The 13,556-nt window shown below is 31.3% G+C and overlaps 1 protein-coding gene across 2 annotated transcripts in view; it reads left to right on the forward strand.

Moving 5' to 3' along the window:
* The first annotated feature begins 868 nt into the window (after positions 1-868).
* LOC124354678 (neurogenic locus notch homolog protein 2-like) overlaps positions 869-13,556 on the forward strand; it is a 30,768-nt gene continuing 18,080 nt past the window's right edge. For both annotated transcript variants that reach the window (XM_046805310.1, XM_046805311.1), the window contains exon 1: positions 869-1,013. In XM_046805310.1, the coding sequence (XP_046661266.1) occupies positions 905-1,013 (109 nt within the window). In that variant the 5' untranslated portion in view covers positions 869-904. The remainder of the gene's footprint in view (positions 1,014-13,556) is intronic.

Below are 13,556 nucleotides of genomic sequence, written 5' to 3' on the forward strand. Positions count from 1 at the left end.
GCTTGGATTGATAGAGAACTACACTTATCAATGAATCTAAACTCATCTTTTACTTTAAGCCTATCTGTTTTTTTATTAGTTAGTTATGACACCGGGCCTCCCAAGGTGCACTACTTCTGGCCAGGTTGCGTCACAGGTAAGAAAACGATCACTTTGACAATTTTCCAACTCTATAATTAGTTTACTATATTTGGTATACAATTCATGTATGAGTTCATACATAGTCTACGATATACGTCCTTATTTTCGTTTTCGGATAATATTTGACTTATATTCATAATTAAATTTTGGAAAGTTATTGTAGCAGATATCATCCTTATCCAATTAGAATGTAAACATAACAAAAGAATCGTATCACTAATTATTGTTATTGATAATAATAATAAATTACAAATATGTTTAATAACCCAATCTTTACTATTTTTTGTCGCTCTACAAGAATTATGTCTTTGTCAAAATTGTAAACAAATAATTAATTTTAATTTCCAAAAAAAAGGCTTTACAATCTTTTTCTAATTGCTACTAAATAATTTCTCGTACTTTCTAAGGAATGATGTTGGACAGTGAAATACAAACCTACAATAAGCAACAAAGAATTTTCACAAATTTAAGAGAAAACATACATGATTTCATGAAACCAAATTGTGATCATAAAATAATCTTTTATATAGTTAGAATTGATCATTATTATTTCATTATTTAATTATAAAAAAGTATCAATTATAATTAAAAATTTAAAAGTATTCAACTTCTCATAGATGAGGCTGAAGGCCGATTTCATTATATAGACAAATAAACAAAAAAAGTGTTATCCCAGAAGATGCTATCGTTTCATGGGTCATAAGTCGAGTTCACTTTCTGATAACAGTTCATTATAAGGTTTCTTAGTTCATATACTCTACAAATGTGCTCGAAGTTAAATAATTTTAGGGCTATGGAGGCATCCAAGTATTTTATATTGCTTACAATGTGTGCTCCAATTCTAGGCCTACCACCAAGTAACAACAGCTCAGGTAAATTTAAAACTATATCAGAATAATTTAACAAGGTGAGAATGATAAATACATTAATAACTATAAGTTGTTAAGAGGAAATAGTTATAAATTGAACGTCTTATGTAAACCATAAGTGGTTTATTAAACAAAAAAAATATATATATTTGCTACAGGAAAAACCTCAAATTACATGTGAAAATAATATCTATCGACTATACATGTTTGGCCGTTATATTATGGAGGTATTTACTTAATTTTGTAATTGTAATACTTTTATTCTTTTAATACTTTCGCTTTTGAGTAGAACATAAAACTTAATTTACCACCTTAAATATTGTTTGTACTACTATCTTTTGTATAAAATCCGAAATATTTCTTTATTAAATATTAGTTCTATGATTGGACTATATTGTGCGTTGAATAAACAAATACGACCTATGCTATAGTTCGTTTCACGTAATATCATTTTTAATTGTTGAATAAAACATTCAATCACACACACACACATTTCCTTTTTTTGCAGTAGCACAACAAAAAGAAATTATCCGATCAGACAATAACTCCATTGCATATGGAATGAAGAATTTTGCAATAAAAGCAAAAGATTCAATGAAAATTATTAACAAGTATTAACAAAATTAAAAATCCACACATACTTAACATTTCTTTTGAAATAGCTTATCAGGGGGTCTTACAGGTACAAACTAAACATCTGGATGGCCTAAATTGAAGGTATGGATAGTTGTAGATATATAATTAAACTTTTTTAAATTTGAATTAGTTTTATTGTATGAAGCTACAAACAACTCACTGCAAATTGATTTTATAGATTAATATTTCTTGTATTATGAAAAATTATTTACTCATTGCACCTAATTAAAATTAGTTTTATTACTATACGATCTATCTTTCGTTGATTATTTTTTGTTAATATGTCTACATCTTTATATCTCTTGAAAATGTAATATTTTAGACGAAATATAGAGAATATTTCTGTTAAAGCTTTCATTCAAGATATATATATATATATATATATATATATATATATACTAGCAGACCCGACAGACGTTGTCCTGTACACACGTCTTTAATTCAAAAATTTTAAACTTTGATTAATCTGTAACAATCTGGGCTGTTTTGATAAAAATGTCTATAAAAAAGTTATTACAATATATAACTTCATCACATGTACATTTAATCACACTTCGACCAACCGATAGTGTATGAGTATAACATGAGTGATGTGAAATGTAGAGGATGTTTCAAATGACCCGACAGACGTTGTCCTGTACACACGTCTTTAATTCAAAAATTTTAAACTTTGATTAATCTGTAACAATCTGGGCTGTTTTGATACAAATGTCTATAAAAAAGTTATTACAATATATAACTTTATCACATGTACATTTAATCACACTTCGACCAACCGATAGTGTGTGAGTATAACATGAGTGATGTGAAATGTAGAGGATGTTTTAAATGAAAACTTACTTAATCTGAAGGTAAAAAAGTTGAAACAAACTATTTTATAACAGGTATATTTTTTCAATTTACAACTTAATTTATCGTAATGCCATTGAATGTACAGTATTTTTGTTAACCCTTCAGGAGTATACACAAACAAATTAGATGATTTTCCGATAAGGCTAAAGTATAATAAGTGACCTCCATCACAATCGAATTATTGATATTTCTGAATAGCCTATATAACTACTATCCGACTTAGATTATAGTTATGTAAAGGCTGAAGTATAATAAGCGGCCACCATCACAATCGAATTATTGATATTTCTAATTAGCCTATCTAAACTACCGAATTTCATTACCTTTATATTTATATTTCTTGTGTGCGTGTGTGTATGGAGCTGAACTCCTCCTAAATGGGTGGACCATCTTGGAATGTTTTACAACTTCCAAAATATTACTTAAAATATTATTTACACGTACGTTCTTTTAAAATATTATAGAACATACAGAGGAATATTTAGAAAAGTTGTTAACAATGCTAAACGAATGTTTAATGACGAACTAATTTCCAACTCAAGAAATAAATCTAAGGCTGTCTGGTCAGTCGTTAAATCTGAATGGGATTCGGTCAAAAGGAAAAAAGTCTTGGACAATTAATTATTGACAATGATACAATATCTGATCCAAATAGAATTGTTCAAGAATTCAATGAACATTTTGCTTTAGCTGCAGAGAAACTTAAACAAACTTCCAAAAGTATACCCTATAACAAGGATATGATTTTTCATAATATGAAAAACAATCGCCTCATGAATTCAAATTTTTTAACTGTAAAAAACAAAGATGTATCAAAAGCCATAATGAAATTAAAAAATACAAATTTCACAGGATGGGATGATGTTCCTACCTTCCTTATAAAAAAAGTGAATCCCTACATCTGCACCCAACTATGTATATTAATTAATTTCTCTTTTATGAAGAGCGAATTTTCCTGACAGACTGAAATATTCGGTGATAACACCTATATTTAAAAAAGAAACAGAGCTCACATTGAAAACTATCGCCCAATTTCAGTTCCCATAGTTTTTTTCAAAAATTTTTGAAAGTGTTGTAAATTCTCAGTTGACTGGATATTTGGAACAATATGACTTATTTCATAAAAATCAATTTGGCTTTAGGAGAGGTCATGGCACTGAAGGGGCCCTTGCTCATTTGGTAAATGAGGTTTCTCAAGCCTTGGATGAGTCGCGGGCCACTGCTGGTGTGTTCTGCGATTTATCTAGCGCTTTTGATTGCGTTATACATAACAATCTTATTAAAAAATTGGAATTTTATGGTGTGAGAGAATTAACTGGTTTAGGTCTTATTTCCAATCTAGGAAACAAAAAACTTTGATTAAAATTGGAAGCAATAAATATGAATCTGAATGGAAGTCTGTAAGTAAGGGGGTGCCTCAGGGATCCATTTTAGGCCCAACATTATTTTTAATTTATATAAATGACCTACAGGAAGTAACAGATGAAGGTTTAAATATTGTATGCTGACGATACAACAGCAATAGTAAAAGACCTAAACACTGTAAGTTTGCATTGTAAAATCTCATCACTTATCTTAAAATTAAATAATTGGTTCAATCTAAATGGTTTATTTTAAACAGCAAAAAATCAGAAATTGTTCATTTTAAAAACACACCAAAATAAATCTATTCTTCAGACCGTGAATTTCAATGATGAATCGGTAGGTGTTTCTAATACAGTAAAGTTTTTTAGGATTATACATTGACAAAAACATTAATTGGAAACATCATATTGAAAAATTGGAAAATAAGCTGAGCTCATGCGTGTTTTTGCCTTAAAAGTTTTACAAAATATTGTGAGTTTTCAAGTGATGATGACAGTGTATTATGGTTATTTTTTTTCCTCACATGAAATACGGTATATTGGCATGGGTTTCTTCCCCCAAAGCAATTTCTATTTTTATATTGCAAAAAAGAGCATTTGAGAATCATAACAAAATTAAATTTTAGATCATCTTGTAGGTCTATATTTAAACAGTTAAATTTATTGACCATTCCATCACTTTATATATATGAGGTCTTAATGTATACCCATAAAAACTTACTTAATAATTATCACCACAAAAGATCATGAATTATAATACAAGACAGAGAGACAGACTTACATACCCAATCCATAGAACTAAATTATTTGAAATGTCCCCTTATTACAAAGGACTAAAATTTTACAATAAAATTCCAATATCTCTATCCTCTTTGCCTCCAGAAAAGTTCTCTGTAAAATTAAAACATATTTTAATAGAGAAAGAATATTATTCCGAAGCTGATTTTCTAAATGATGCAACCTTCATTAATTAAATTACCCCCCAACCGTATCAAAACATTTTGATGTATATATATTAATTCCACTGTATTTTATTTTATCACTAATTATTTTTAAATGTGTTTTTAATGTTTTGTAAATTATTTTATTTTTAGTGTAATAATAGCTACATCTATCTTTATTTAATTTTAATATGAATTATAATCTGTACCTGTATCATTAGAGTTTACTGTTTTATATACTGGATCACTGTTTGTGCGATTAATATTGATTATTTATCAATGAATTGTTAATTATGTTTATAACTTTTTTTTAATTAGGTTTAGTATATTTTAAACTATATTGACGAGTCACCTGTTCATTGTAGATTTTATCTACTACATTTATGTAACGTTATGTGACAATAAATTTCTGATTCTGATTCTGATTCTGACACTGTATCTAGCAGAATGCGCTACGATCACAGTTTCAAATGTTTTCTATTTTAATTACAGGTTTTCCTGACAGTTTGTGCTGCTATCAAATATGTGTGTTGTTTTGTAACATCGTGTAATTATTGTGTGAGTGCTAATTATAATATTACATTAATAGAGATTGAAGATGTTTAAAGTACATAAAAAACTATAGATAATTATTGAAGTTATTGAACTAATTTTGAAAATTTATTGAACGAAGTGAGTATATTGGTTGCATAACCTAAGTACCATACAAATCAAAAGGTTGTGTTTCTATGTGTGAATAACTATTGTTAACAGTTTGGTCACATAAGTTCAAATTAAGTAGCATATAAATCACATGATTGAATAACTATTCGTCCTCTTCCACGAAGACGTGGCATTTTTCTGTAAAAATAAAATTCTGTATAATAGTACACAATGAATATGAGTAACTTATTGAATATGTAATTTTAATTAAGTAACTTCTAGATAAAAATGTATAACAACGTAGACTACGGTATCTAAAATACTAAATAAGTACTCCCTATACGTCTGAAGTACAATAAGTGGCCACCATCACAATTGAATTATTGATATATCTGAATAGCCTATCTAAACTACTAAAATGACGATCTGAAATTAGATTATAGTTATTTAAAGGCTGAAGTATAATAAGCGGCCACCATCACAATCAACTTATTGATATTTCTCATTAGTCTACCTAAACTACTGAATTACATTATAGTTTTTTTAAAATTACAGTATAGTATCGAAACTGGCCAACAGAATTTAATTTATCTAATATACTAAATAAGTATTCTCTATAGGTCTGAAGTACAATAAGTGGCCACCATCACAATCAAATTATTGATATATCTGAATAGCCTATCTAAACTACTAAAATGACGATCCAAATTATAGTTATTTAAAGGCTGAAGTATAACTATAACTATAAAGCAGCCACCATCTCAATCGAATTATTGATATTTCTGATTAGCCTATCTAAACTACTGAATTTCATTATAGTTATTTAAAATTACAGTATAGTATCAGAACTGGCCAACAGAATTTAATTTAAAACCAATTCCTACATTATTAACAATAGTTATTGACACATGTGATTCTCTATTAATTTAATATTACAATTAGCACTCACACAATAATTACACGATGATACAAAACAACACACAAATTTGATAGCAGCACAAACTGTCGGGAAAACCTGGAATTAAAATAGAAAAACATTTGAAACTGCGATCGTAGCGCATTCTGCTGGATCCAATTTAAAACATACCATGATAAAAAACAATTTATTTTAAACAAAAAATTAACTGATCAATTGCTGCACACTTAATATTTAGGAATTTCAGTTAAAAGTGTATTTTACTAAAACTGCCAATTTTATATCTGGATAACCTCTATTGATATTCCTGATTAGCCTATCTAAACTACTGAATTTCATTATAGTTATTTAAAATTACAGTAGGCCTATAGTATCAGAACTGGCCAACAGAATTTAATTTAAAACCAATTCATACACTATTAACAATAATTATTCACACATGTGATTTGTATGCTACTTAATTTGAACTTATCTGACCAATTTTGACTGCATATTAAAAATGTAAATTACAACAAATTATTTTAAATCCATTAGTTTTAAAACTTGATTATCTAAAATGTTAACAATAGTTATTAACACATAGAAACACAACCTTTTGATTTGTATGCTACTTAGGTTATTTGAGGTAATGCGACCAATAATCTCTATTCATGTACTATTACAATTTTAGCACTCACACAATAATTACACGATATTTTTTTTCTTCTTTTTGCATGTTGGCTTTTATAAACTTATAACGCGGCCACGTAGTACACGTTTTATAACTTCATTCTATTATATTTTAATGTTATTTGCCGTATTTACTTTTGAAACATGAACCTTACAAAACAACACACACACATTGATAGCAGCACAAACTGTCAATTTCAGTTAAAAGCTAAAACTTCCAATTTTATATCTGGATAATCTCTATCCTCCAAAGTGAGTACAGAATATATTGAAATAAGAAGTGGTGTTATTTTTATATGTTTATGCTTTCAAGACTATTATTGATTAAACGTATGGCTGTGTTGTAATATTATAATGTTTACATAGAACAATTGGTGAAAATTTAACTTTGCAATCTGCATTAGACTACTGATCAAGCACTTTATAATAATGTAATCTAAATGTAAACAAATGTTTCTGCCTCTTTGGTGAACTTCAGCTGAAAATATTCACAGCTGTTAAGTATCAGTTCACTTTGTATTACGTGTCGTAGCGCAGTCTGTCGGATCCAATATAAAACACTCCAACATCAACAACAATTAATAATTAAAAATTTAATTAAATTTGACCGAATAAATAACTATAATGAAATTCAGTAGTTTGGATAGGCTATTCAGAAATATCAATAATTCGATTGTGATGGTGGCTGCTTATTATACTTCAGCCTTTAAATAACTATAATCCAATTTGGATAGTAGTTTGGATAGGCTATTCAGAAATATCAATAATTCGATTGTGATGGAGGCCACTTATTATACTCCAGCCCTATCGGAAAACCATCTAATTTGTTTATGTACACTCCTGAAGGATTAACAAAAAATATTGTACATTCAATAGCATTACGATAAATTAAGTTGTAAATTAAAAAAATATACTTGTTATAAAATTAGTAATTTAAAATTACAGTATAATATCGGAACTGGCCAACAGAATTTAATTTAAAACCAATTCCTACACTATTAACAATAAGTAGTTATTCACACATGTGATTTGTATGCTACTTAATTTGAACTTAGTGACCATTTCTGACTGCAGATTAAAACATGTAAATTACAACAAATTATTTTAAATCCAATTTTAAAACGATTACCTAAACTGTTAACAATATTCACACATAGAAACACAACCTTTTGATTTGTATGCTACTTAGGTTATTTGAGGTATGCGACCAATATACTCACTTCAATAAATTTGCAAAATGAGTTCAATAACTTTAATGGTAATTATCATATTAACGGCCGGGGCGGAAAAATACGAGTTTTGCGTTCTTAACTTATTGGAATCGTCCAATATAACAAAAAAGTATAAGGTTTGATGGGGTGGAAATGAGAAATAACGAAGTTCTAGAAAATAAAAAATTTAATAATTTTTCCAGTAATATCTCCATGTTCTACATCTACGTCTAGCGTCACGTGACCTTTTGTGGCCAATGATTGAACCTCGTGATGACGTCATCGGTTGCGCCGCCATCTTTGCAAACGTAAATGAGAAATTACAGAAATGAGCAGAATTTTGATCAAAATTAATAATGCTTTTCTTAATTTCGAGAAAAAAATTAATTACGAGTGCCTCCGGCCGAAAGTGCTGCCGAAGCCCGCGCTGATGTCAATAAAAGAAAAACATCCCTCGAGATAGTACCTATCAGTAAAATATAAAATTCTAGAGGGGCTGATCAAAAATATAAATTGAAATGTAATGCAAAGGCAATTATGTAAAGTTAAAAACTAAATAAATCATGAAAAACTCAAATATATAGATGGATATTAACAGAGAACACTTACCATTAGTGTGTTGGCGGATATAGCTGAGCAGCAGCAACAAAAAAGTGGTGGAGCCTGGTATGTGGGTGGGGGTATTTTGCCTTAAAAAGGAATTCTGCCAGGTACCCAACAAAATGGTCAGTCCGGACACCATACCGAGGGATGTTGGCCCTGACTTCCCTCCAGTGTCTCTCAATTGTGTTCGTGTGGGCGCCGGTGTTAGGGTCGACAAAGTTTATTGAGTGATTTACCGTTAAGTGCCTAAATCCCTCGTCACCGAGACAATTGTAGGCCCGCCAACAGTCGCTAACAATTGTGGTACCTGGCAGAACCCATTGTTTAATTATGTCGAGCAGAGTGTCCCTATCGCGTTGATCTACAGGAACAAGGAAGGACTCTATGCTCTGCCTTTCTATTCCCCCAAAAACCCACTGTCCCTGAATATTTCTGCCGCGATTGTACTTTCTCTTTCCAAATTTTGCCTCGTCAATTTCAACGACTGTCAAAGGTCCGCCAATTTTCTTCGACGTCGTTGAAATGTGATGAAAGTACACTTCGCGGCAGAAAGAATACCAGTCCACCACACAATTTGAAGAAAACGCCAAACTCCAAGGAAATGTATCGTTGTCTCGGAGGCTTGAGGTAAAGGAACGTGGTCACCAAACCAAAATAGGTCTCTAAATCTAGTCGCGTTCTTTCGAAAAATGAATCTGCCCGAGCAGATTTTTTAAAATTGCAACATTTAAAACTTTTTTTTTACTACTTTTCCTAATTTGTCTATCACAACGAAACAACAAAGTCTCCCGGTTTAAAAACACCACTCGACCGCACGACGAACAAATACACTCATTTTTAAAAATGCCATGTTCTATTAAAAAAGAGATAATTTCGTTTCGGTTAAAACGTAAGCTCTTTACGTGCCCTACGAAACACTCCGACACACACAATTCACTAGGGTTGGTTGAACTAGTGGATGGTTGATTCATCATTGTAAACTTACTCACTCAATCCGACCTACTGAACACGATATCTTGTGTAGAACTGACCTATGCCCCGGACAACTCAGATAACAGGTATGCTATCAGGCTGCTATCATTCCCCGGCCGCAGATAATATTCAAGTAAACAGATTATCCAGACACAGCACACAAACTGAACATTAAAACATTAGAAACTTTACCACTTATCAATATACCCCCTAAAATCATGTTATTTGTCATTTGCACCCCCTAGTACTATATATATTTTTTGTTCAGGAGGGTGAGCAGAATACGTTGGTAACGTCAAATTCGTAATCTTACTGGTACCACTTTAATAAATAACTATAGTTTTTTATGCACTTCAAACATCTTCAATCTCTATTAATGTATTATAACAATTAGCACTCACACAATAATTACAGAATGTTACAAAACAACGCACAAATTTGATAGCAGCACAAACTGTCGGGAAAACCTGGAATTAAAATAGAAAAACATTATTATAATGTTTACGTAGAACAATTGGTGAAACTTCATCTTTGCAATCTGCATTACACTACTGATCAAGCACTTTACAAATTTAAAATATGAACTTTCTAAATTTTAAATGTGAACAAATGTTTCTGCCTCTTTGATGAACTTCAGCTGAAAATATTCACAGTTGTTAAGTAACAGTTCACTTTGTATTACGTGTCGTGGCGCAGTCTGGCGGATCCAATGTAAAACACTCCACCATCAACAACAATTTATTATTAAAAAATCAATTAAAATAAACTATTAAAATTGGACCGAATTATGAATCTAAACCATTCTCGGATCCAACTGAAGACACACAAAAAGTTTCATTAAAATCGGTCCACCCGTTTAGGAGGAGTTCAGTACCATACGCACACAAGAAATATATATAAAGATATTATTTTATTCTGTGTATGTTTTACAAGTGAATTGTTTTACAACGAAATATTTTACATTAAAACATTGTAGTTTTCTTTTGAAACTGCTCTAAGAGACTATACATATTTTTTGAATATTTATTTTTATTATTATTATATATATATAAAATACAAATAAATAATAAGCATCATTAACTGGCCAACTCATTTTGCTAAATATTCTTGGTGGTACAGGATAACATTTTTGATAAATTTGTTATTTACCAAAATAAGATATCCGAAAAACTTTGACATCGCTGTAGTATCCTCTGGTATTGCTTCTGCAATGTTTAAACACTTCTACAGACAGCTTATTCTGATTTCAAGTTGCCTCTTATCCTGGACCACTCAGAAACACCTGCATGGAAGACTACAGGCCTATCAGCATCTTGCCTGCTTTATCTAAAGGTCTTGAACGAATAGTGAGTGCATTGTCAGATTACTTAATTTCTACAATCGCAAAATATTCCTAATAATTCCTAATATTCCTATGAGTCTGGATTTCGACAGTATCACAGTACTGAAACTGCGTTATTGAGAATTACAGATGACATCCGGTTTGCCATGCATGAATCAAAGGCAGTGCACTGTATTAGTACAGTTTGACTATTCTAAAGCTTTCGATACTGTTAATCACACTTTATTAGTATACAAATTGAGACATATAGGATTTTCTACCGAGGTTCTTACATGGATGGGATCTTATCTAGGTGGAAGACAGCAGTGTGTTATGATTGATGACATTAGATCTGACTGGAAGCCTGTTACGTGTGGTGGTCACTATATGTTAACATAAGCAAGGTACTGACACATACGAAGTTTCACTCTTATGCCGATGAGTTACAGATATATGCTCACTGCAGTGTTAGTAGCATTAACCAAACTACTGAAAACATTAACTTGGACATTCAACAGATTGTACTTTGGACTGAAAAGCACGGACTGAAACTCAACTCGGTCAAAACTAAGCCCATAATAATTGGGCATTTTAGTCTTTTGAATACATTTGACTTTAACAATTTATGTGAAATATTGGTAAACGGGGAGGCTGTAGCACACTGTAGTAGTGTCAGAAGTTTGGGATTGACAATTACGAAAACGCTGGACTGGACTGACAACGTTGTAGGTACCTGTAAAAAGTTATTTGTAGCAGTTCATACGCTGAAAAGAATGCAACGATTTCTACCACACCATATAAAGCTTTTACTAATTAAATCACTCGTATTTCCCCACTTCCTGTACTGTTCTGCCGTGGTTAATGACATGACTGTGGTTTTGAATAATAGATTGCAGAAAATCCAAAAGTATTGCTTACGATTTTTTATTAACTTAAAGCGAGATGAGCAAATCTCACCTTATTATGTACTAATGCCAACGTTAAAATTGCAAGATCTAAGAAATTTCCGAATCCTAATTTTATATTTTTCTCTCCTTAAAACCGGGTTTCCAAAATACTTTACACACGATTTTGAGTTCATTGCTATTGAAGAAGGCGTAAGGAACACCCGCACTGGCTCGTCGACGTTGCAAACCCCCCCCCCCACAGAAAGGCTGTCTATAATAAATAACTTGTAGTGTCTGCTTGCCGTTTGTGGAATTATCTTACAGATCCTTTAAAATCTTTGGAGAGCCGGGATCGGTTTGCTTCAGCTGTTAAGTTGTATTTTTTGCAGCGGATGTCCGCGGCCGTGTTGCCCGAGGATCGCTAGTCATGGTTTGTGGCAGACAGAATGAATGAATGTGTGAGTGTAAGTAAATAACTTTAATAAAAATAGGATGTTTTAATTGTAATATTATATATTTTGACTAAGTTTTTGTTTAAAATGTATCATCAATATTATTTTATAACCAAATATTAATTTTATACACAGTAAAAAGTTAGGAGTGCAATTTTGTTTTTGTTAAGTGATTTGTTGTTAGTTTTTGAATACATAACAAATATTCATTTTATTTTTTAAACGCTGTTTGTTTGATTTTTATTTTGAAGATTACAAATAGCTTGTACTTACATATCCTAATATTCAGGTTAAGTGAAAGAAAGGACTAGGTAGTCCTAACTTCGCCTGGAAAATAAAGAGAATTTTCATTTACTTTTCATTTCATTTCATGCAAAACATAAAGAACAGCAATATTGGCCAGGTACTCATTGAAAGAGTATTCATTGTTTGTGAAGAGCGTGGTATGGCCCAAAAAACGAGGTATACAATTTCTAGACAGGACACTCCAAGATATCAGGAATTGCAAACGTCTAATGGGCGGAGTGACAGTTTTGCTTGCTGGAGAATTCAGGTAAACTTTCCGCATGTTACCTCGAGAAACACACGCTGATTAGGTGACAACATGCCAAATTCATCTTTCTTATGAACATAAATGAACATCCTGTCCTTGACAGTCGACATGAGAGTTCACTAGAATGGTGATTTGAAAGCGTAAGAGTCTTCTACATTAGCGTTATAAGTAGGTGATAATAAACTGAAAGAATATAAAGGGACAAAAGTGCAACATGGTTGACGGGGGGAGAAATTCTTTCATGAACTAACGGGTCTGCAAATATAATGGACCTTTCAGTATTTTGTATTTAAAATTTAGCATTTTTTGTTGATGGTTTTGACCTTGAGTCAAATTGTTCCAGTTCTGGCATATGGCGTCCTTGAAAAACTGCGTGTTGTTTTTATTTGTTTCTCGGTATTATATTGTACAATTTATGGAGTCTATAAAACAGGTTTTTTAGTCAACAGTCGTGTGGAAGAAGAAGGAACAGCTTGGCAGTCCCTGGTGGCAAACTTTCGAGAGTTGGCTGTGTGGCTTCAATCTTC

Source organism: Homalodisca vitripennis, chromosome 2, assembly GCF_021130785.1.
Source record: "Homalodisca vitripennis isolate AUS2020 chromosome 2, UT_GWSS_2.1, whole genome shotgun sequence".
NCBI lineage: Eukaryota > Metazoa > Arthropoda > Insecta > Hemiptera > Cicadellidae > Homalodisca > Homalodisca vitripennis.